Source organism: Rhinoderma darwinii, chromosome 3 (genome assembly GCF_050947455.1).
Source record: "Rhinoderma darwinii isolate aRhiDar2 chromosome 3, aRhiDar2.hap1, whole genome shotgun sequence".
Taxonomy (NCBI): Eukaryota; Metazoa; Chordata; class Amphibia; order Anura; family Rhinodermatidae; genus Rhinoderma; species Rhinoderma darwinii.
Window position 1 is genome coordinate 73,296,354 of NC_134689.1, and position 25,548 is coordinate 73,321,901.

Sequence of the window (25,548 nt, forward strand, 5' to 3'; positions counted from 1 at the left end):
ATGTATAGAGTGTATTTCTGATTAATTTAATATTATCTTCATTGAAAAAAACTGTGCTTTTCTTTCAAAAATAAGAAAATTTCTAAGTGACCCTAAACTTTTGAACGGTAGTGTGTGTGTGTACACACAATGCATATTATATTACACATGGCATGGCGGGGGCAGTGTGGTGGCATGGCGGGGGCAGTGTGGTGGCATGGGCATGCATGGCTGCCTGGCACTGGTGTTTGTGGATGATGTGACTGAAGACAGATGCGGCCGGATGAATTCTGAAGTGTTCAGGGATTTACTTTCTGCTCAGATTCAACCACATGCAGCAGGTGATTGGACGTCGCTTCACAGGACAGATGGACAATGACCCAAAACATTCTGCAAAAGCAACCCAGGAGTATATAAGGCAAAAAAGTGGAATATTCTGCAATGACCGAGTCACCAGATCTCAACTCGATCGAGCTGCAGAAAGACCCACAAACAAGCAACAACTGAAGACGCGGCAGTAAAGGCCGGGCAAACATCATAAAGGAGGAAACCCAGCGTGTGGTGATGTCCATGGGTTCCAGACTTCAGGCCGTCATTGCCTGCAAAGGATTCTCTACAAAGTATTAAAAAAAACATTTATGCTAATGTTAATTTGTCCAATCACTTTTGATCACCTGAAATGAGGAGGTGGTGTAGAAAAAAGGTGGCAATTCCTAAACTTTTCACAGGAGATTTTTGTTTAACCCCTTGAAATAAACCTGAAAGTTTAAACTTCAATTGCATCTCAGTTGTTTCATTTCAAATCCAATGTGGTGTGGTGGCAGCGAAACCCAAATCATGAAGATTGTGTCACTGCCCAAATAATTCTGGACCCAACCCACACAGCAAACACTCTGAACAAGCATAGCTGCAGTGTAAAGAATGAGGGTGGGACAGAGCAAGAGTATTGAACTACAGCGAAGCTGGAGTCATTGATCATATCCAAGTCCTTATGAAGATTAGTCTAAAATAATGAAGATCAAAGTTATAAAATACATTTTTTTTTAATTTGAAAAAATTAACAAATCTTTACAGAATAAAAACAGGAAACGGATCATAAACTCAGCAGAACAATTAGAAGGTCAGCCAGATCAGAGGTTTCATTAGCGGTTGTGTCCAGCGTCTTTGTTAGAGGTTTTGTCCAGCAGTGCCGCCTTGTGGTCATTTTCTGTGCTACATCCTGGACCCCTACAACCCATTACATAGCTGGACAGAAAAACGACTGCACTACCACCCTGCAAACTGCAGTGGCAGCCATATTGGTTGTAACAACTTTCCCATGAACAGATAAATCAAACAAAAAACATCCACTGTAACCAGTGTCAGGAGGGGGCGCTAAAGCCGGTTTACTCTTCCAAACTGGATCTTTTATGCAATGGTAAAACTTGTATTTCCCAATAGATTTTCTCCATTAATATAAAACTATTTACACGTGATCATTCTTCATCAAATCTTGGGAGATAAAACGGCAGCGTTATCCCAGTCCATACGGGATGCCTCGGATTCTCCGTGCGAGCTGCATGTCCTTCACAAAGAGAGTGACCCTATTGGCCTGGTGACTGCAGAGGTAAGAATCTTCAAAGAGACGCACGAGGAAGGCCTCAGCTGACTGTGGATACAGAAGAGCATTAGTCCCTCTTAAAGTGACAGCCCTTCCGGTATAATTTACTACACAGCTCGAAGGACTGAGCAGATTTCACTTTTATGAGCTGATAGCTACAGTGATGGTGGGGGGGGGGGGGTCTGGACTCTGGAACTCCCACAATGCTTCACAACCCCTATGCAAATGTCCCGCTAGGGCATATGGATGTGTTAGAGGGGGCGGGGGCTGAGTAGTGAACCACTGCAAAGAGCAGCTCCCCCTCTGGTTGACCCATGCGTTACATGGACAGTGCATTGTATGAGATACTGACCTCTTGTAGCGCCATAAGTGCGGTGCTTTGCCAGTAGTAAAACACACCGCGGGAATACTTCAGGCAGATCTCTCTCACCTGCAAGAATAAAAGGGGAATATCACCGACAATAAAGAGGAGCAGCCGCAGAGGACACATCCACTCACCAGGCGGAAAAACGGGACTTTCTGAATGAGCAGATTGGTTGATTTTTGGTACTTTCTTATTTCCATCAGCGCACGGGCTCCTGGGCGGTAGCGTCTTCTTCGTTGCGTGCTCGGTCTGTGACTTGTTTCCCCTCTACCTGTAAGAAAGAAATCCATAATCATAGCTGAAAATGAATCTCCCGCTACATGGAAATTCACTGTCTGGCCGGGGTCACACGTAGCGTAAACACGGCGGATTTTCTGCAACGGATTTCACTGCGGAAACTCCACAGCGTAATACAGAAGCAGAGGAGATACAAACAAATCTCATCCAGACGCAGCGGAAAAAAACCCGCCAAACTTACCCAGATCTCTCTGCTCCTGCGTTCAACCCGGCCTCCAGGGATGATGTCTCATCCCATATGACTGCTGCAGAACATCAGAGGGACACGTCACCATGGCTACGGGTAAGTATGTTTTTTTTTTCTCTCTACCTTCTATGGACATTCCAGCCGAAAAACTTCACCTTTTCAGCCAGAATTACATCCGGTGCCCAGGGCCAATACGCTGTGTACTTTTACGCTGCGTATCTGCCCTGTGTGAACATGGCCTATTACCTTAATGTCCCCCAAGGAACATCAGGTAAACAGATTTAAAACAGAACATGCTACCTGCAGCCACCACTAGAGGGAGCTCATTGTATATGGTTGTACATTGAACTTGGTAACAAAACAGTATGCAGTGAGCTCCCTCTAGTGGTGGCTGCAGGGAGACAAAATTATACCATGTAACTGCTGTAAAACTACATTAAGAAATTAATCAGCACAGAATGTTGGACCTAAAAAGGATATAAATGTGGACGTTCAAATTTTAGATACTTTTCTATGACTGATAATTTGGGGTCCATCAAGTCCCATTGATACCGGATTAAAGGGGTTGTACCACGAAAATAATTTTTCACCTATACACAAGATAGGTGATAAATGCCGGATCGCTGCGGGTTGTTAACAAGAGTGCGGGTCCCAGAGTGGTGGTCACTCAAGTCATTCTCTATATCAGTGGTCCCCAACCTATTTTGCACCGAGGACCGGTTTGATGCAAGAACAGTTTTGTGGGGACCGGCGGGGGGGTTAGAGTCAGTTCACACATTGCGTAAATACAGCTTATACCTGTATTATAATACCTGTATTATGCTGTGGAAAATCGGCAGCATAATACAGTGGCAGCATAATACAGTAGCAGCAAAGTGGTTGAGATAAAACAAGTCTCATCCACACGCTGCATAAACGGAGTAGAAAAAAGGCTCAGAAATTGACGTCACAACATCGCGACTGTCTGCGCGGAGCCGCTCACGGCAGAGTGCATAATTGGGCAAGGAGCAGTCAATCTGGCTCCAGCATTCAATTCAACTGTATCTGCGTCATAAGGATGCAGATGGAATTGGGACCAGTGGCAGTCACATGGGATGAAACATCATCCCAGGAGGCCGGCCTGGATGACGTTTCATCCCATGTGACCACCGCTGCAGCCAATCACAGGCTGCAGTGGTCTCCTGTGATGAAACGTCATCCCAGGAGGCCTGCTCAGCAGTTTTTCGCAGCGGACATTCCGGGGGCGAAAAACTGCACCACAGTTTGGTGGGATATTTCGCCAGAAATTCCCTGACTCCATTGGGGCTGATATCAGATACCCCGGCCCGGTATCAAATGAACCACTGCCCGGTGGTTGGGGATCACTACTCTATGGGACTGAGGGAGACAGCGAGCATTGTACTTGACTATTTCCGTCGATCCCATAGGGAATGAATAGAGCGGTCGGACTGCAGGTTGGAAATTCTTAGATCCCTCATTTCATAATATATCTTCATGGGTGTGAGCTGTGTTCTCAGATTCCCTTCCCAGAGCCATATAGTAACGTGCTTCCTGCAACCACCACTAGGGGGAGACGATTGTGCACATGCATACAGCTCCTGTTGTGCCTATATAAATCAGTCCTCAGTTTGCTCCCCCTAGTGGCGGCCTTGTGCTACAGAAATTTGTGTATGTAACAGATTTTTACCTGCATAGAAACGAACCCTCTAAGGTATAAAGCTGAGAAACGGATTACAATCTAGTATTACACGACCCGAGGTTAACTGAAATTCATTTTTAAAATAAAATATATAATGAGAGTGATAAGATGATCAAGGTGCAACTTTCTCTTACTTGGCGGAGATTGAGGAGGAGCTGCAGGTTTCTTCTGCGGATGCGCCGACTTCCTGCGGGACGAGCTTTTCTGGGGTGGTTTCATGATGATGTAAAACGCTACTGAGAGACATACAATCAGTTAAGCGGATAAGAGACGGTGACAATTCAGCAGAATCACAGGTGACGTAGGATAAACGGAGCGGTTTTATCATTCCCCACAACTCCCCCCCCCCCCGCCCAATACCAAAACATTCAGGTGTCGGGAAGGTCGATTTTACTGCATCCAAGTCGCCACAGAGCGCTAGACTTATATACGTATATACTGACTGATGCCACCAATGCAAGTGACAAGAAAGTGATGACATTGACGGTGAAGATATGAGATTGCCGGATGTCAGTAATTAACGCACGCTGCATCAATGAATACAATAGATCCTCGTGGCATCAATTACCAGAACAGCGACATCAATGATCTATTTAACCCCTTCCCGACATTTGCCGTAAATGTACGTCATGGAAAGCATTGACTTCCCGCAAAATGCCGTACATTTACGGCAAATGTTTGGCACCGGCTCAGAAGCTGAGTCGGTGCCATCATCATCGGATCTCAGCTGTATCTTACAGCTGACATCCCACTGTAACGGCGGGGACCGAAATTAGCTTCGACCCCCGCCATTAACCCCTTAAGTGCAGCGCTCAAACGCGATCGCTGCACTTAAGGTGTTTGCAGCTCATCGGAGCCCCAACAATGAAATTGCCGGGGTTCCGGTGGCTGCAATGGCAACCGGAGGCCTAATACTGGCCTCCCGGTCTGCCTAGCACCGAAGCCGGTCAAGATCCGCCCGGCGGCGGAGCCTGATCGGCTTCCGTAGCTGCCGGCAAGATGGCGCCGGGTCAGGAGCTGATCCGGCGTCATCAGCGGTGGAAGTCAGCTGTACTGTACAGCTGACATCCACCTGTAACGGCAGGAACCGAAGCTAGCTCCGATCCTTGCCATTAACCCCTTCGATGCAGCAATCGAAAGCGATTGCTGCATCGTAGCGGTTACTAGCAGATCGCCAGCCCTGTCAGGCAATCAGGACTGGCGACTGCTGTTATGGCAACAGGAGACACAATGGTCTCCTGCTCTGCCATTACGGAAGCCGATTTAGGCCCCACTGGGAGGCGAAGCCTAATCGGCTTGCTGTCGGTGAATGACTGACAGATCTAATACATTGCACTACATAGGTAGTGCAATGTTTTAGGAAAAAAAAAAATCTGACCGTTGGACCTTCAAGTCCCCTAGTGGGACTTGAAGAAAAGTGTAAAAAAAAGTATAAAAATAAGTGTAAAAAAGTGTAAAAAAAAGTGCAAAAAATAAAAGTTTGAAAACAATAAAAGTTTCAAGTAATCAAATAAAACACAATCACCCTTTTACTCTTATCAAGTCCTTTATTATTGAAAAATAATAATAAACCATACGTATTTGGTATCGCCACGACCGTAACGACCTGAGGTATCAAAATATTATATTATGTATTGCACGCGGTGAACAGCGTAAAAAAAAAACGTAAAAAAACTTTACCAGAGTTTCTGTTTTTTGGTCACTTTGCCCTACAAATATTAGAATAAAAAGTGATCAAAAAGTCGCACGTATCCAAAAATGGTACCTATAAAAACTATAGCTCGTCCCGCAAAAAACAAGCCCTCATACACCTCCGTCGACAAAAAAATGTAAAAGTTATGGTTCTCACAACTTGGCGACTAAAAAAATACATTCTTTTTACAAAAGTAATTTTATTGTGCAAAAAGTTGTAAAACATAAAAAACTGCTATAAATTAGGTATCGCCGGAATCGTACTGACCCGCAGAATAAAGTTAACATGTAGTTAATAACGCATGGTGAACGCTGTATAAAAAAAAAAAACGAAAAAAGCTGTGCCAGAATTGCGTTTTTTTGTTTACCTGGCATCCCAAAAAATAGGATAAAAGGTGATCAAAAAGTCACATGTACCCCAAAATGGTACCAATAATAACTACAGCTCGTCCCGCAACAAACCAGCCCTCATACCGCTACGTCTATGAAAAATAAAATTAGTTATGGCTCCAATAAGTCAGGAAATAAAAAAATATGCAGTTGTGCCCGAGGGGAACATTTCTTCTGTTTCAAGAGGCGATTTATCAAGGACCTAAAATTAGGGAACCAGGAAGGGGTGAGCCCAAACATATCCTGCTGGTGCCCGTATTATACCAGGACAACACTTTCCCAGCAAAATTCCCCTAACTACAAAAGGTGCGGAGTGTGGATCAAAAGGGGGATTAAGAAATGACACCATTTATCAGTGCGACACTGGCCTGTGCGGAAAGGATTGCTTCACAGCGTAACACACATCTATGGATTTTTTTTTATTTTATACCATCTGACTATGCCCCTTATATACTCCGCCCCGCTTACATTTACCCCCACATTATAAATGGAAACACCAGCAATACTCAAACAAATATAGTACCAAGCAAAATCCGCTCTCCAAAAGCCAAATGGTGCTCCCTCGGCTCTGAACCCTACAGCGTGCCCAAACAGCAGTTTCCTTCAACATATATGGCATAGTCATACCCGGGAGAACCCTTTTAACAATTTTTGGGGTGTGTGTCTCCAGTGTCATAAGCTGGGCATGACATATTTGCCACTGAATGGCATATCTAGGGAAAAATATAAATTTTTAATTTGCACCATCCGCAGCGCATTCATTTATGGAAAAGACCTGTGGGGTGAAAATGCTCACTACACCCCTTAATAAATGCCTTGAGGGGTGCAGTTTCCATAATGGAGTCACTTCTCAGGGGTTTCTTTTTATTATTTCACATCGGAGCCTCTGCAGTTGTGAACCAACACTTTGTAAATCGCCAAATTAGGCCTCCACTCCGCATGGTACTCTTCACTCCTGAGCCCTGTCATATGCCCAAGCAAAAGATTTGTGTATAGGTTCAGATAGCACCAGATACGTGGAAGGGTGAGGTTTTGCACGGATAGGGGCCCAACCCAAACATAAATATAAAAGAGTATCCGGCACACCAATTTTGAAAAAAGGTATTTTTTTTATTATTATTTTATTATTTTGTTTTTAATGCCAGTGGCAGAGGGCGACGTTTCGGTCTAGGTGACCTTCATCAGGCACTGAGCCGTGCTGGGCAACTGAATAGACGAGCGCTGGTGGTGCTGATAGCGGCTGGCCGCTGTATCATGGCGCCATGATACAGCGGCCAGCCGCTATCAGCACCACCAGCGCTCATCTATTCAGTTGCACAGCACGGCTCAGTGCCTGATGAAGGTCACCAAGACCGAAACGTCGCACTCTCGCCACTGGCATTAAAGACAAAATAATAAAAAAATACCTTTTTTCAAAATTGGTGTGCCGGATACTGTTTTATATTCAGGCAAAAGATTAGGGCCACATGTAGGGTGTTTCTAAAACCGGAAAACACCGCATAATAATTAGAGAGCTGTCTTGTTATGGTGGCACAAGCCGGGCACCACATATTGGCATATCTATGGAAAAAAATCCCATTTTCACTCTGCAACATCGAGTGAACACTAATTTCTACAAAACACCTGTAGGGTTAAAATGCTTACTACACCCCTTGGTAAATGCATTAAGGGGTGTAGTTTCCAAAATGGGGTCACTTCTGTGGGGTTTCCACTGTTTTGGGCCCACAGGCGCCCAGAAACCAATCCAGCAACATCTGCACTCCAAATGGTGGTCCTTCCCTTCTGAGCCCTGCCGTTTGCCCAAACAGCAGTTTATGACCACATATGGGGTATTGCCGTACTCGGGAGAAATTGCTTTACAAACGTTGGGTTCTTTTTTTCCTTTATTTGTTGAGAAAATGAAAAAATTTGCGCTAAAGCTACGTCTTATTGAAGAAAAAGGACTGTTTTTATTTTCACTGCCTAATTCTAATAAATTCTATGAAACATCTGTGGGGTCAAAATGCTCACTACACCCCTAGATGAATTCCTCAAGAGGTGTAGTTTCCTAAATGGAGTCCCTTTTTGGGCGTTTTCATTGTTTTGTCCTCTCAGGGGCTTCGTAAATGTGACCTGGCCTCCGCAAACCATTCCTGCTAAATGTGTACTCCAAAAGCCAAATGGCACTCCATCTCTTCTAAGCCCTGCCGTGTGTCCAAATATCCGTTTATTACCACATGTTGGGTATTGTTTTACTCGGGAGAAATTGATTTACAAATTTTACGGTGCTTTTTCTCCTTCAGTCCTTCTGGAAATGAGAAAAAATTAGCTAAACCTACATTTTTTTGGAAAAAATTTTGATTATTATTTTCAGGGCCTACTTCCAATAATTTATGCAAAAAACCTGTTGGGTCAAAACGCTCACTATACCCCTAGATAATTTCCTCAATGGGTGTAGTTTCCGAAATGGGGTCACTTGTGGGGGGTTTCCACTGTTTTGTCCCCTCAGGGGCTTTGTAAATGTGACATGGCCTCCACAAACCATTCCTGCTAAATTTGAGCCCCTAAAAGCCAAATGGCGCTCTTTCCCTTCTAAGCCCTGCCGTGTGTCCAAATATCCATTTATTACCACATGTTGGGTATTGTTTTACTCGGGAGAAATTGCTTTACAAATTTTGCGGTGCTTTTTCTCCTTTAGTCCTTGTGGAAATGAGAAAAAAAAAAATCGCTAAACCTACATTTTCTTTGAAGAAATGTTGATTTTAATTTTCACGGCCTAATTCCAATAATTTCTGTAAAAAACCTGTGCGGTCAAAATGCTCACTATACCCCTAGATAATTTCCTTGAGGTGTCTAGTTTCCCAGATGGGGTCACTTTTGGGGGATTTTTACTGTTTTGTCACTGCAAGAGCCCTTCAAACCTGACATGGTGCCTAAAATATATTCTAATAAAAATAAGGCCCCAAAATCCCCTAGGTGTTCCTTTGCTTCTGAGGCCGGTGCTTCATTCCAGTAGCACGCTACGGCCACATGTGGGATATTTCCTAAAACTGCAGAAACTGGGCAACAAATATTGAGTTGCATTTCTCTGGTAAAACCTTCTGTGTTATAAAAAAAATTGTATTAAAAATTTATTTCTGCAAAAAAAAATGAAATTTGTAAATTTCACCTCTACTTTGCTTTAATTCCTGTGAAATGTGTAAAGGGTTAAGACATTTTCTAAATGCTGTTTTGAATACTTTGAGGGGTGAAGTTTTTAAAATGGGGTGACTTTTTGGGGGTTTCTAATATATAAGGCCCTCAAAACCACTTCACAACTGAACTGGCCCCTGTAAAAATAGCCTTTTGAAATTTTCTTGAAAATGTGAGAAATTGCTGCTAAAGTTCTAAGCCTTGTGATGTCATAGAAAAATAAAAGGATGTTCAAAAAACGATACCAATCTAAAGTAGACATATGGGGGATGTTAATTAGGAACAATTTTGTGTGGTATAACTGCCTGTCTTACAAGCAGATACATTTAAATTGAGAAAAATGCTAATTTTTGCAATTTTTCGCTAATTTTTGGTGTTTTTCACAATTAAATACTGAACATATCGAGCAAATTTTGCTAGTAACTTAAAGTGCAATGTGTCACGAGAAAACAAATCTCAGGCTGGATTCACACGAACGTGGCGTTTTTGCGGATGCAAAAACGCGGCGTTTTGCGCGCGCAAAAATCACTTGCCAGCTCCGTGTGTCATCCGTGTATGATGCGCGGCTGCGTGATTTTCGCGCAGCCGCCATCATAGAGATGATTCTAGCCGACGTCAGTCACTGTCTAGGGTGCTGAAAGAGTTAACTGATCGGCAGTAACTCTTTCAGCACCCTCGACAGTGAATTCCGATCACCATATCTAGCAACCTGTTAAAAAAAACAAGAGGTTCGTACTTACCGAGAACTTCCCGGCCGTTGACGCGTCCTTGGTGACGCGCCTCTCTTGACATCTGGCCCCACATCCCTGGATGACGCCGCAGTCCATGTGACCGCTGCAGCCTTTGCTTGGCCTGTGATTGGCTGCAGCTGTCACTTGGACTGAATTGTCATCCCGGGAGGTCAGACCGGAGGAAGAAGCCAGGAGTTATCGGTAAGTCAGAACTTTTTTTTTACTCTTTCATGTATATTGGGATCGGAAGTCACTGTCCAGGGTGCTGAAACAGTTTAACTCTTTCTGCACCCTGGACAGTGACTATATCCAGACGTCGGGTACCGGAATTTTTTTTGACGGGTTCGGCCAAAACGAGTTCGGCCGAACCCGGTGAAGTTCGGTTCGGTTGTCAGGGTTCGCTCTTCTCAAAGACACTCCGTTTGGATGTTTGTAAATAGAAAAGCACGTGGTGCTTTTCTGCTTACATTCATACTTTTGACAGCTCTTGCGCGATTCACGCAGTTCGCACGGAAGTGCTTCCGTGCGGCATGCGTGGTTTTCACGCACCCATTGACTTCAATGGGTGCGTGATGCGTGCAAAACGCCCAAAGAACGGACATATCGTGACTTTTTTTCAGCGGACTCACGCTGAGGAAAAACCACGGACATGTCTGCACGGCCCCATTTACACATATAGGTCCGTGTAACGCGCGTGCAAATCACGCGCGTTGCACGGACCTTTTTCACGTTCGTCTGAATAAAGCCTCAGAATCGCTTGGATAGGTGAAAGCATTCCGGAGTTATTACCACATAAAGTGACACATGTCAGATTTGAAAAATGAGGCTCTGTCAGGAAGGTCAAAAGTGGCTAAAGAGGGAAGGGGTTAATAATGCGGCAACAGTAGAGCTACCCGCAGCAGATCCCGCAAGCAATGGGGAGATGTTTGCAGACGTAATGGAGCCGTCTTTTCAGGCGTGATTCGAGGCGTAAAACGCCTGAAAATAGGTCGTGTGCACATAACCTTACATAGAATCCGTAATCCAGACAAAGATGGGAAATTTAAAACTGGAGCAAAGGAAAAGTGGAGCAGTCGTCATGGAAATGAAAGGCCGCAGCTGGAGGACGATGAGCTGCAACAATGCAGTACAAATATACAGAAATAAAACATCTAATAATCCATGATCTCTAGACACGCAGCAGCGAAAATGTATAAAATCAACACACACGATAGACGAGGAGAAGAAACATTCAGTCGAGAGCGCAACTTTTCTTAGGACTCTCTGCTTTGTGCCGTTTCTCTGTTATTCCTCCTGGAAATGTAAGAATTGACAGCTGTGTGTTACCAGTTGGGGGTGTGTCCCTACACAAACTGACAACGTCCAATCAGTGCTGACAGAGAGACTGTAGGGACACATCCTTTGATGAGGAGAATGGCAACACCAAGTTATCTATTAATACATAAATTTCTAGGAGGAACAACAGAGGAACGGCACAAGCCAGAGATCTGAGAAAATACGCTCCAGAATAGTTATTTCATGGGGAATACAGGTATTTACTATAAGGGTATGTTCACACGCAGTGGTTTCAGACCTAATTCTGGCGTTTTACGACTCGAATTACGGCTGAAAAAATGCCCCTAATACGCCTACAAACATCTGCCCATTGCTTTCAATGGGAATTACGATGTTCTGTTCGCACGAGCCTTAATTTTACGTGTCGCTGTTAAAATACGGCGCGTAAAATGACGGCTCGTCAAAAGAAGTGCAGGACACTTTTTGGGACGTTTTTGGAGCAGTTTTCTCATAGACTCGTGAAAACAGTTCAAAAAACGGCTGTAAAAAACGCAGCGAAAAACGTGAGTGGTTAAAAAAACATCTGAAAATCAGGAGCTGTTTTCGCCATAAAACAGCTCCGTATTTTCAGACGTTTTTGCTCACTGCGTGTGAACAGAGCCTTACAGACACGTCAGGAGAAGTGACGGCTCCTCTTTAATAATATTGTCTGTATCCTGTATAATTCATGAGGACGCACGTGCTGCCCGGCGTGATGTCAGCGTCACCGTATCTATCAATGATTATACACTGAACTCTAGAAAACTGCCAGATACACCAGGACGACTGTATACATCAGAGTTTCCCAACCTTTTCAGGCTCGAGGCACCCCAGGGAAAAAAAATAATTCTCAGGGCACCCCTACCAAAAATTGTTTACAAAACGACAAAAAATGTCGAAAAACAAGCACTACACTCTTAGGTTATGTTCACACAACGTTTTTTTGTAAGGCAGAAACTAAAAGTCTGCCTCCAAATTCATTTACGAATTTTGAGGCAGATTTTGAATTGACAGCGTTGTTTGACTTTTTTTTGCCCACATTTTTTTTAAGCCGTTGAAGCGAATGCAAAAACCGCAGACAAAAAAGCACCAGAGGTCAGAGGCGGAAACCACTTGAAGACCATCAGCCCCCCACTCCCAGTAATGACCGTCAGCCCCCCCACTCACAATAATGACCGTCAGCCCCCCCACTCCCAGTAATGACCGTCAGCCCCCCCACTCCCAGTAATGACCGTCAGCCCCCCACTCCCAGTAATGACCGTCAGCCCCCCACTCCCAGTAATGACCGTCAGCCCCCCCACTCACAATAATGACCGTCAGCCCCCCCACCCACAATAATGACCGTCAGCCCCCCCACTCCCAGTAATGACCGTCAGCCCCCCACTCACAATAATGACCGTCAGCCCCCCCACTCCCAGTAATGACCGTCAGCCCCCCCACTCCCAGTAATGACCGTCAGCCCCCCCACTCCCAGTAATGACCGTCAGCCCCCCACTCACAATAATGACCGTCAGCCCCCCCACTCCCAGTAATGACCGTCAGCCCCCCCACTCCCAGTAATGACCGTCAGCCCCCCACTCACAGTAATGACCGTCAGCCCCCCACTCACAGTAATGACCGTCAGCCCCCCACTCACAGTAATGACCGTCAGCCCCCCACTCCCAGTAATGACCGTCAGCCCCCCACTCCCAGTAATGACCGTCAGCCCCCCCACTCACAGTAATGACCGTCAGCCCCCCCACTCACAGTAATGCCCGTCAGCCCCCCCACTCACAGTAATGACCGTCAGCCCCCCACTCACAGTAATGACCGTCAGCCCCCCCACTCACAGTAATGACCGTCAGCCCCCCCACTCACAGTAATGACCGTCCGCCCCCCCACTCACAGTAATGACCGTCAGCCCCCCCACTCACAGTAATGACCGTCAGCCCCCCACTCACAGTAACGACCGTCAGCCCCCCACTCACAGTAACGACCGTCAGCCCCCCACTCCCAGTAATGACCGTCAGCCCCCCACTCACAGTAATGACCGTCAGCCCCCCACTCACAGTAATGACCGTCAGCCCCCCACTCACAGTAATGACCGTCAGCCCCCCACTCCCAGTAATGACCGTCAGCCCCCCACTCACAGTAATGACCGTCAGCCCCCCACTCACAGTAATGACCATCAGCCCCCCACTCACAGTAATGACCGTCTGCCCCCCCACTCACAGTAATGACCGTCAGCCCCCCCACTCACAGTAATGACCGTCAGCCCCCCCACTCACAGTAATGACCGTCAGCCCCCCCACTCACAGTAATGACCGTCAGCCCCCCCCCACTCACAGTAATGACCGTCAGCCCCCCACTCCCAGTAACGACCTTCAGCCCCCCACTCACAGTAATGACCATCAGCCCCCCCCCACTCCCAGTAATGACAGTCAGCCCCCCCACTCCCAGTAATGACCGTCAGCCCCCCACTCCCAGTAATGACCGTCAGCCCCCCACTCACAGTAATGACCATCAGCCCCCACTCCCAGTAATGACCGTCAGCCCCCCACTCCCAGTAATGACCGTCAGCCCCCCCACTCCCAGTAATGACCATCAGCCCCCCACTCCCAGTAATGACCCTCAGCCCCCACTCACAGTATAATGACCCCTCAGTAAAGAGACTATCAGCCTCCGTCCCCCAGTAAAATGACCATCAGCCCCCCTCCAGTAAAGACACCATCAGCCTCCGTCCCCCCGATAAAATGACCATCTGCCCCTCCAGTAAAGTGACCATCACAGACAGAAAGTGTGCTTAACCCTGGGGAAGGAATAAATAAGGAGGTATAAGAACAACAACTCCCAGCATGCCCAGGATGTTATTATGGGATATCAGAGAAAGTTTACAGGAGGAGGAGGAGGTATAAGAGGAGAGGACTACAACTCCCAGCATGTCCAGGCTGTTATTATGGGATATCAGAGGACATTACAATGAGGAGGTATAAGAGGAGAGAACTACAACTCCCAGCATGTCCAGGCTGTTATTATGGGATATCAGAGGACATTACAAAGAGGAGGTACAAGAGGAGAAGACTACAACTCCCAGCATGTCCAGGCTGTTATTATGGGATATCAGAGGACATTACAGGGAGGAGGTATAAGAGGAGAGAACTACAACTCCCAGCATTTCCAGGACGTTATTATGGGATATCAGAGGACATTACAGTGAGGTATAAGAGGAGAGAACTACAACTACCAGCATGTCCAGGATGTTATTATGGGATATCAAAGGACATTACAGTGAGGAGGTATAAGAGGAGAGAACTATAACTCCCAGCATGTCCAGGCTGTTATTATGGGATATCAGAGGACATTACAGGGAGGAGGTCTAAGAGGAGAGAACTACAACTCCCAGCATGTCCAGGACGTTATTATGGGATATCAGAGGACATTACAGGGAGGAGGTATAAGAGGAGAGGACTACAACTCCCAGCATGTCCAGGACGTTATTATGGGATATCAGAGGACATTACAGGGAGGAGGTATAAGAGGAGATTACTACAACTCCCAGCATGTCCAGACTGTTATTATGGGATATCAGAGGACATTACAGGGAGGAGGTATAAGAGGAGAGAACTACAACTACCCACATTCCCCTGGCTCCATTTCTCACACAACTGCTAAGAAAGTAAAGAAAAAAACCACTTACCCTGCCCAGTGTTAACGGCTCCTCTCCCTCCGTCAGGCTTCTAGTGGGAAGCGGTGGGCGGTGCTTGTAACGGACGTCCGCGCGTCACGTCTGCTACAACGTCGGGGGCGGAGCTTGTAGAAAAAATAAAAATATGTAATTTTTTTTGTGCCGTGGATGAGCCGCGGCACCCCTGAACAGCTCTCGGCACCCTGGTTGGGAACCACTGGTATAGATTATATAATAGCCCCACAATATAAAAGCCAAGAAAAACCAAAAGGCTCCCGCACTGCGTTCTTCCAGGTTATGTATCGCCCCCTTGTGGCTAATAGAAGAAGTACACCAAATGTTCAAACCATCGCTAAAGCCAACAAAACTATATCCTGATGTTTCATCTCCCACAATCTATAATAATTATAATACACAATCACCGCGCGGTCTCAATGACGTCATCAAGACCTCGGGCTGTAAATAAAAGCCTGTTTATACCCCTGGGTTCCAGGATGGGTCTATTTTAGGCTCGATGGGTTTCTATCAAGTTCTATAGAAAATGCTTAGAAACGTTGTGATATTAAAAAAAAAACTTTTATTGATATTAAGACCCCTTTACCAATGCCGATAATCATACGAGCGCTTGTTTTCGATCACGGGCTGCGACGATCAGACGATAAACTGCACTGATTGGTCAGCTGATCACATCTTTTATGCGTCCCAAAAAATCCTCGTTGTCCACAGCGTACAAACAACGGATGTGCTGCCGACAATACGTAAACTGTACGAGCATGGACCATCGTATTAACCATCGCTCATCCCCGTACAGCGTGCGTCGGCTCGTGTAAATGAGCGCCGACTCACTGGATACATCGTTGATCGTGCAAGTTCCATCTAGTGAAACACTGTAAACAGGGAGGAGGGGGATGCAGCTGCAGTTTCTTATGCCCCACGCACGCGACCATATTTTTCATCAGTAATTACAGCAGGGACTCTCCCATAGAAGTCTATGGGCGCTTCCGTAAATATGGGCGGCTATGGATAAAGCATCCGTACTCTGACTATATTTACGGAAGCGTTGCTATGCAACATGCTGATGACATCATTTGTATCCTCCCTCTTTTTTTTTACGGATCCGTATATACCGATGCAATATGGACAGTATTTCGGGATAGATGAAAATACGGTCGTGTGCATGGGGCCTTACTTGGTGTTGCAATGAGGGGGAGGGGTAGCGGCTGGTACTTGCTAGTTATACTATTACTGATATACTCATTAAAGGGGTCTTCCCATCAGACACATTTATGACGTATCCATAGGATACGTCATAAATGTCAGATAGATGAGGGTCCCACCTCCGGCTTTGTCTGATCTGTTTCCGTAACTCCCATAGTAGTGAATGCGGGTCCCAGAGGTGGGACCCCAATCTACCTGACATTTATGACATATCCGCTCGTTTGCTCCGGTCACACGGAGCTATGGATGACACGGAGCTATGGATAACACGGAGCTATGGATGAGGGCGAGCGGTCGTTACTCCGATCGCTCGTCCCCATACGTTATTATCATGTCGGCAGCGCGTTTCTCTGTTTACACAGGGAGATGCGCTGCTGACAACAATAATATTTCACTTTTTTAAAACGATACGACCAGCAGATGATTGGGTGTTTGCTCGTTCATTTGCGGATCGCTGCCCTTTTTATACAGCGCAATTATCAGCAACGAGCGTTATATGAACACTTGTCTGCCCGATAATCGTCCTGTGTAAAGAACATTTTAAACCGCGCCGCAAAACTCATCAAAAACGCCCCTAAATTGCCTCCCATTGATTTCAATGGGAGGCGTCGGCGTCTTTTTCCCGCGAGCAGTAAAACTGCCTCGCGGGAAAAAGAAGCGACATGCCCTATCTTCGGGCGTTTACGCTTCCGACCTCCCATTGACTTCAATGGGAGGCAGAGAAAGCGTATTTCGCGGTGTTTTATGCCCGCGGCGCTCAATGGCCGCCGGCGAAAAACGCTGCGAAAATCGGCGTGCAGGGAGAGGAAAATCTGTCTCAAATTTCCAAACGGAATTCTGGGGCAGATATTCCTCCTGCAAAAAACTCTGTGTGAACATAGCCTTAGACTCATGTCCTGGTTACTACACTTCAGTGGAAAGCTACCGGCAGTCGCCACTAGGGGGAGCTACTGTAAATGTATTTATAGTGTGCTAACTGACGTTAACCCCTTAGTGAGCAGGCCATTTTAGGCCCTAATGACCAAGCTATTTTATTGGTTTTTCTATAGTCACATTCAAAGAGCTATAACTTTTTTATTTTTTACATCTACATAGCTGTATGACGACTTGTTTTTTGCGGAATTAGTTGTACTTTTTAATAGCACCATTTTAGGGTACATATAATTTTTTTATTAACTTTTATTTACTTTTTTTGGGGACATTATAAAAAAAAACTCAAATTCCACCATTGTTCTATGCGTTTTTAAATGGACGCCGTTCACTGTGCGGCGTAAGTAACATGTTACCTTTATTCTATGGGTCGGTACGATTACGGTGATACCACATATGTAGAGGTTTTTTATGTTTTACGACTTTAGCACAATAAAAACACTTTTGAACTAAAATAATTAGTTTTTGCATCGTTGCTTTCCAAGAGCCGTAACTTTTTTATTTTTCCATCAATGTAGTGATTTTTTTGGGCTTGTTTTCTGCGGGACGAGATGTAGTTTTGATTGGTACTGTTTTGGGGTGCATGGGACTTATTGATTCATTTTTATGACTTTTTGGGGGGCAATGGAAAAAAATTGCAATTTCGCCATTGTTTTTTGCGTTTTTTTTTACTGTGTTCACCTTGCGGTTTAAATTACATATTAACTTTATTAATGGAGTCATTACGGTCGCGGCGATACCATATATGTGTACTTTTATTTATTTTTTACACTTTTACTAAATAAGACCACTTTTTATGGAAAAAAATGTTTTTGTTTTTTTTTTTTACTGTAATTTTTATTAACCCCTTCAGGACTGAGCCACTTTTGGACCAAATGACAGAGCCTCATTTTTTAAATCTGACGTGTGTTACTTTATGTGGTAATAACTCGGGAATGCTTTTACCCATCCAAGCGATTCTGAGATTGTTTTCTCGTGACATATTGTACTTTATGTTAGTGAAAAAATTTGGTCGATATATTCAATATTTTTGTGTGAAAAACACCAAAATTGTAAGAAAATTTTCAAAAAATTAGCATTTTCTAAATTCAAATGTATCTGCTTGTAAGACAGATAGTAATACCACACAAAACAGTTACTAGCTAACTTTTCCAATATGTCTACTTTATGTTTGCATCGTTTTTTGAACATGCTTTTATTTTTCTAGGACGTTACAAGGCTTATAATTTTAGCAGCAATTTCTCACATTTTCAAGAAAATTTCAAAAGCCCATTTTTTTAGGGAACGTTCAGTTGTGAAGTGGCTTTGAGGGCCTTATATATTAGAAACCCCCACAAATCACCCCACTTTAAAAATTGCACCCCTCAAAGTATTCAAAACAGCATTCACAAAGTTTTTTTTAACCCTTTAGGCGTATCACAGGAATTAAAGCAAAGTAGCGGGGAAATGTACAAATTTCATTTTTTTTTCAGAAATTCCATTGTAATCCATTTTTCCTGTAATACTGAAGGTTTTTACCGGAGAAGCACAACTGAATATTTATTACCCTGATTCTGCAGTTTTTAGAAATATCCCACATGTGGCCCTAGTGCGCTACTGGACTGAAATACCGGCCTCAGAAGCAAAGGAGCACCTAGAGGATTTTAGGGCCTTCCTTTTCTTAGATTATATTTCAGGCACCATGTCAGGTTAGAAGAGGTCTTGTGGTGCCGAAACAAAGGAAACACCCCAAAAAATACCCCATTTTGGAAACTAAACTCCTTGAGGAATTCATCTAGGGGTGTAGTGAGCATTTTGACCTCACAGGTGTTTCATAGATTTCATTAAAATTGGGCAGTGAAAATGAAAAATTACATTATTTTCCAATAAGATGTAGCTTTACCTCAAAATGTTTATTTTTTTCAACAAATAAATGATGAAAAGCACCCCAACATTTGTAAAGCAACTTCTCCAGAGTACAGAAATACCCAACATGTGGTCATAAACGGCTGTTTGGGGAAGCGGCAGGACTCAGTAAGGAAGGCACGCCATTTAGCTTTTGAAGTACAGATTTTGCTGGTTTGATTTCTCTGCATCATGTCGCATTTGTAGAGTTCCTAAGGTACCAGTACAGTGGAAACCCCCCAAAAGTGACTCCATTTGGGAAACTACACCCCTAGAGGAATTAATCTAGGGGTGTAGTGAGCATTTTGACCCCCCAGGTGTTCCATAGATTTCATTAGAATTGGGCAGTAAACATGAAAAATGACATTTTTTTCCACTAAGACGTAGATTTAGGTAAAAATGTTTCATTTTCTCATCAAATAAAGGAGAAAAATCACCGTAACATTTGTAAAGCAATTTCTCCAGAGTACGGCAATACCCCTAATGTGGTTATAAAGTACTGTAAGAATACATATCAGGGCTCAGAAGGGAAGGAGCGCCATTTGGCTTTTGGAGAGCAGATTTTGCTGGATTGGTTTTCTGCACCATGTTGCTTTTGCAAAGCCCCTTAGGTAGCAGTACAGTGGAAGCTACCCAAAAGTGACTCCATTTGGCAAACTACACCCATTGAGGAATTCATGTAGGGGTGTAGTGAGCATTTTGACCCCACAGGTGTCTCATATATTTTATTAGAAATGGGCAGTGAAAATGAAAAATTACATTATTTTCCAATAAGACGCAGCATTAGTTAAAAAAATTTCATTTTCTCAACAAATAAAGGAGAAAAAGCACCGTAACATTTGTAAAGCAACTTCTTCAGAGTAGGGAAATACCCCACACGTGGTCATAAACTGCTATTTGGACACACAGCAAGGCTCTAAAGAGAAAGAGCGCCAATTAGTATTTGGAGTGGAGATTTTATAAGATTCGTTTTTTGACACCATGTTGCATTGAGCTATAGTACCAGTACAGTGGTACCCCCCGAAAAATTACGCCATTTTGGAAACTAGATCCCTCAAAGAATTTATCTAGGGGTGTAGTGAGCATTTTGACCGCACAAGTGTTTTGCAAAAATGAGTAAACAATAGATGTTGCAGATTGAAAATTGCTTTTTTCCACAAATATGCCATTTCAGTGCCCAATGTGTTGTGCCCAGCTTGTACCACCGTAGACACACATCCCATAAATTGTTAAGCGTGTTCTTCAGAATACCCCATATGTGGTCATAAATTGCCGTTTGGGCACACTGCCAGGCTCAGTTGGACCACCATTTGACTTTTGAAGCGCAGATTTTGCTTGGTGTATTAGTGGTATTTCAGCTTATAATGTGGGGGCATATGTGAGCTGGGCGGAGTACATCAGGGTATATGTAACCTGGGCGTAGTACATCATTGTATATGTAAACTGTGCGGAGTACATCAGGGCATATGTGAGCTATGCAGAGTACATCAGGGTATATGCGCGGAGTACATCAGGATATATGTAAGCTGTGCGTAGTACATCAGGATATATGTAATCTGTGGAGTACATCGGGGTATATGTAAACTGTGGAGTACATCAGGGTATATGTAATATGTGCGGGTACATCAGGCTATATGTAAGCTGTGAGGAGTACATCAGGGCATATGTAAACTGGGCGGAGTACATCAGGGTATATGTAAGCTGTGCGGAGTACATCAGGGTATATGTAATATGCGCGGAGTACATCAGGATATATGTAAACTGTGGAGTACATCAGGGTATATGTAATATGTGCGAGTACATCAGGCTATATGTAAGCTGGGCGGAGTACATCAAGGTATATGTAAGCTGGGCGGAGTACATCAGGGTATATGTAAGCTGGGCGGAGTACATCAGGGTATATGTAAGCTGGGCGGAGTACATCAGGGTATATGTTAGCTGGGTGGAGCGCATCAGGGTATATGTAAGCTGTGCGGAGTACATCAGGGTATATGTAAGCTGTGCGGAGTACATCAGGGTATATGTAAGCTGGGCGGAGTACATCAGGGCATAATAGGATGATGTAATAATGGGGTGAATGAATAATCAATGGATTGGTGTGGTACGCTTTGAACTAATCCTTTATACACAGGCCGGGTTTATTGGGTATTATACAAAATATCTGCGCTCCAGCATTGCCTAATCTTTGATTTCTTCACTAGCCCTATAAGCCGCACAAGGCACTAAAGTTTCCTCATCACCGCTGCGTCTACAGGGTCCACCTGTGGGGTCCAGCAAATGACGATGTGGGGTCTGGACCGTCATTTAGCATCATTGCGTTTCGAGAGTCATAACGTGTTATTTTTCCGTTGACGGAGCTGTGTGAGGGCGCGTTTTTTGTGGAACGAGCTGTAATTTTTATTGGTTCCATTTTGCGGTACATGCGATTTTTTTATCACTATTCCATTTTTTGGGAGATGAGGAAACCAAACAACAGCCATTCCAGCACGTTACTTTGTTTTTTTTACAGTGTTCACCGTGCAGTATAAACAACATGTTAACTTTATTCTGCGGGGCGATACGATTACAGCGATACCAAATTTATATCGTTTTTTTACGTTTCACTACGTTCCCACAATAAAAATACTCTTTTCTAAAAAAATCATGTTTTAGTGTCGCCATTTTCTGACAGCCATAACTTTTTTATTTTTTCGTTGATATCGCTGCGGGACGGCTTGTTTTATGCGTGACGAACTGTAGTTTCTATTGGTACCATATTGCGTTACTTGCAACTTTTTGTTCACTTTTTATTTAAAAAAAATTCAGACAAGATGACCAAAAAATAAAATGCTGTCATAGTTTTTTATTAAAAATGTTTAGGGTGTTCACCGTGCGGTAAAAATAATGTGATATTTTTATAGATCAGGCCGTTCCGAATGCGGCCATACCTAGTATGTATAGGTTTTTTTCATATTTTAATTTTTTTTCTAATAAAGAAGTTGATCAGGGAAACAGGGCAAGTGTTGTTTTTATTATTTATTTATTATTTATTAACTTTTATTTATTTATTTTTCTTTCACATTTTTTTTTACATTTTTTACTTTTTCTTTTATACTGACCTGGGGACTTGAAGATCTGGTCTTCTGATCCCCGGTACGATGCACTGCACTACTTATGTAGTGCAGTGCATCGTAACTGTCATTCTTCATTTGACAGTTAGCGTATTAGGTCCTGCCTCGGGCAGGACCTAATAGGCTACCATACCTGGGCAACCAGGAAGCCTAGTAACGGCTTCCTGGTTGCCATAGCAACAATCGCCACCCGCGATCCATCGCGGGGCGCGCGGGGGGTACAGAGGGAGCTCCCTCCCTCTGTCAACCACTTCAATGCGGCGGACGTCATTGACAGCCGCATTGAAGGGGTTAAATGGCTGCGATCGGCGCTAACAGCCATCGCAGCGGCATGTCAGCTGTGTATAACAGCTGACAGCCGCTGAAGATAAAGCGCGCACAGCTCCTGTGCTTGCTTTATCTGCAGGGCGTAACTGTACGACCGTCTGCGGAAAAATCACTTTGATTTCGGACGTACAGTCACGGCCAATCACGGGAAAGGGTTAATAATCTTTATTTTACATTTATTATTTATTTCATTAGCCCCACTAGGGGACTTTACTGTGCGATCTTCAGATCGCTGCTATAAGGCTTTGGTATACTTCGTATACCAGAGCATTATTGCCTGTCAGTGTAAATCTGACAGGCAATCTGTTAGGACGTGCCTCCGGCGCGTCCTAACAGGCATATGTCCAGGGCAGAACTGGGGGCTTTTATCAAGCCCACGGCTGCCATGACAACTTTTCGGAGATCCGCGATTGCATTTGCGGTCCGCCGATGGGTGACAGAGGGAGCTCACTCCCTCTGTAAACAAGTTAATTGCCGCGGTCGCTATTGGCGGCATTTAACGGGTTAAACGGCCGCGATCGAAGTCAACTTCTATCGCGGGCGTTGGAGCAGGAGCTCGGCTGTCATCAGACAGCTGAGCCCCGGCTCCAGCCTGCACGGGAGACCCGTGCAGGACTTAGACTAGGCGAACGTGAAAAGGCGTCAGCCTAGCCGAAGGCCCCTTAGTGACGAATGTGAAAAGGCGTATTGTTGGTCACTAAGGGGTTAATGGAGCTGTACGCACATGTATGCAGTGAGCGCACCCGCTAATAGTCGGCCATAGCGAAGAGACTGCTGAATAAACAACCTGCGACTAGAGACATGCTGGGCGTTATAGTACCACATAGCAGCAGACCACTACTGAACGTCGTTACCGGAAAGAGCGCGTCCTGTCAGCGGAGCACACGACACACGAGAAAACCGCCTCTCCTCTCGGGTAATACCTCACGCCGGTCCTGCAGGTGTCGCTGTCCGCGGCCGCTTGGTCTCACGTTTTTTCCTCGCTTTGAATCTAAACATCCGACCACGTCCAGTCCACTCTCTGCTGTTACTTAGGAAATGGGGCGGAACCTATAGCTGGCCAATAGCTGCTGGACATTTTTTCTTTATCCAATAAACTTTATTGTACAGAACAATTTAGACAACCTAAAGCTGCTGCTCGCTGGCGTTCACCACCGGGGTGCTTAGGGTGGCAGGAGGTCCTGCCCGTCTTATCAGAGTTGTCCTTGAATTAAATGGAGAAGATGTTTTGGAATATTGGGCAGGGGTGTAGCTGGGGGGGGGAAACAGTTCTGAAAAATGGGGGAACCCCACATCGATTTTTCCAATTATTATTTTTTTTATTTTTTTAGATCGACGTGGGCCCCTCCCCCACACATTTTTATAGCCAGCCAGATACAACAGAGCAGCAGCCGAGCATTACCAGGGTGGGAAGGGCCACTGTTTTTGTACTTTACCAGCCTGCGGCCGCCCCGGTGCCTGCCATCCACTACAGATGGCGTCCGCCTGCCGGGACCTCCGCCAATCAGCTGTATTGGAGGGGGTGCAGAGATAGTGAAAGCGCTGCTTCCCCTTCATTCCGGTCACTTCTGAATCGCCGTCACACCGCAGTGAGAGCGCTGCACCCCCTTCAAAACAGCTGATTGGCGGGAGTCCCGGCAGGCGGACCCTGACCCATCAGCTATTGGTAGCCTATCCTGGGGATAGGCCATACATTTTTAGGGACTGGACAACCCGGGCCCCAGCAGGCAGTAATACTATACTTACCCTCCTCTTCAGCACCGACCGCAGCGGAGGTCCTGACTCCATCCAGAGTCGGGATGTTGCGCACAGCGATGCGACATCATGACGTGAAGAGACGCCAGGATCTCCCCTGCGCACGGAACGAGGAGGATAAGTATATTGTCAGTTACTATAGTAACAGGGGCCCGTGTAGTTTATTTCACAGGCCCCAGGAGGTACTATAGTAACATTTTATAGACGTGGTGCGGGGGGCCGCGGGCAATTGCGACCGCTGCGACCCCTTCAGTTATGCCACTGTATGGAGAAATTACTATACAAGGGATAAGATTTATTTGCTAATAGTGGACTGCCCCTTTAAGGGGATTAGTGACTGCTATACTGTATGAAAGGGCGTCTGTTATTCAGGGACTTTGCTGGTCACTCAGAAAGGGGAGTGTGAAACGTTTTCAGCTAAAAAGAGAGCCTTGGTGGACTATTAATTTAAAGAGGCTCTGTCACCACATTATAAGTGGTCTATCTTGTACATGATGTGATCGGCGCTGTAATGTAGATTACAGCAGTTTTTTATTTAGAAAAACAATCATTTTTGACGGAGTTATGACCTATTTTAGCTTTATGCTAATGATTTTCTCAATGGACAACTGGGTGTGTTTTACTATATGACCAAGTGGGCGTTGTGGAGAGAAGTGTATGACGCTGACCAATCAGTGACCAATCAGCGTCATACACTTCTCTCCATTCATTTACACTGCACATCTTGATCTTACTAGATCTCTATGTGCAGACACATACACACACTAATGTTATGTTAAGGATCTGCCAGGCACAGCGTCTATACCCATGCCCATAGGTAATCAGCCTGCACCTGCTTCTATGTCTGTGAGACTGACTCCATCTTCCACCACTCAGGATGGCGGGATTAGGAGTGGGAGAGCCTATCACAGCCTGGCCAGACGGAGCTAGCTCCCGCCCTCTGTCTATTTATACCTGCCTTTCCTGTTCCTCCTTGCTTGTGATTCTTGTTTTGTTTCCTGGTCCTGCTGCAGCTTCTTTATCCATTTGACCCTGCTTCATATCGACCCTGGCTTACTGACTACTCTCCTGCTCTGCGTTTGGTACCTCGTACTGTAAAGGATCTGCCAGGCACAGTGGGGTTAACTCCCAGAACTAATCAGTCAGCACCTGAGAATACATCCCTGAGACTGACTCCTGCTTCCACCATTCAGGCTGGCAGGCTTAGGAGTGGGAGAGCCTATCGTAACCAGGCCA

At 45.0% G+C, this 25,548-nt stretch overlaps 1 protein-coding gene across 2 annotated transcripts; it reads right to left on the minus strand.

Moving 5' to 3' along the window:
* Positions 1–1,003: 1,003 nt before the first annotated feature.
* Positions 1,004–23,566, minus strand: LOC142751009 (histone H3-like centromeric protein A). 2 transcript variants are annotated; one of them, XM_075859979.1, is made up of 6 exons: positions 23,481–23,566; positions 15,101–15,213; positions 4,261–4,359; positions 2,078–2,214; positions 1,932–2,009; positions 1,004–1,627 (listed from the first exon to the last, which is right to left on the minus strand). In XM_075859979.1, the coding sequence occupies exons 3-6, from the start codon at positions 4,343–4,345 to the stop codon at positions 1,493–1,495; spliced, it is 435 nt and encodes a 144-aa protein (XP_075716094.1). In that variant the 5' UTR covers positions 4,346–4,359; positions 15,101–15,213; positions 23,481–23,566; the 3' UTR covers positions 1,004–1,492. The 2 variants fall into 2 exon arrangements, with proteins under 2 accessions (XP_075716094.1, XP_075716093.1); XM_075859978.1 differs by having other exon boundaries at positions 4,261–4,362; positions 23,481–23,565.
* Between the last annotated feature and the right edge of the window lie 1,982 nt (positions 23,567–25,548).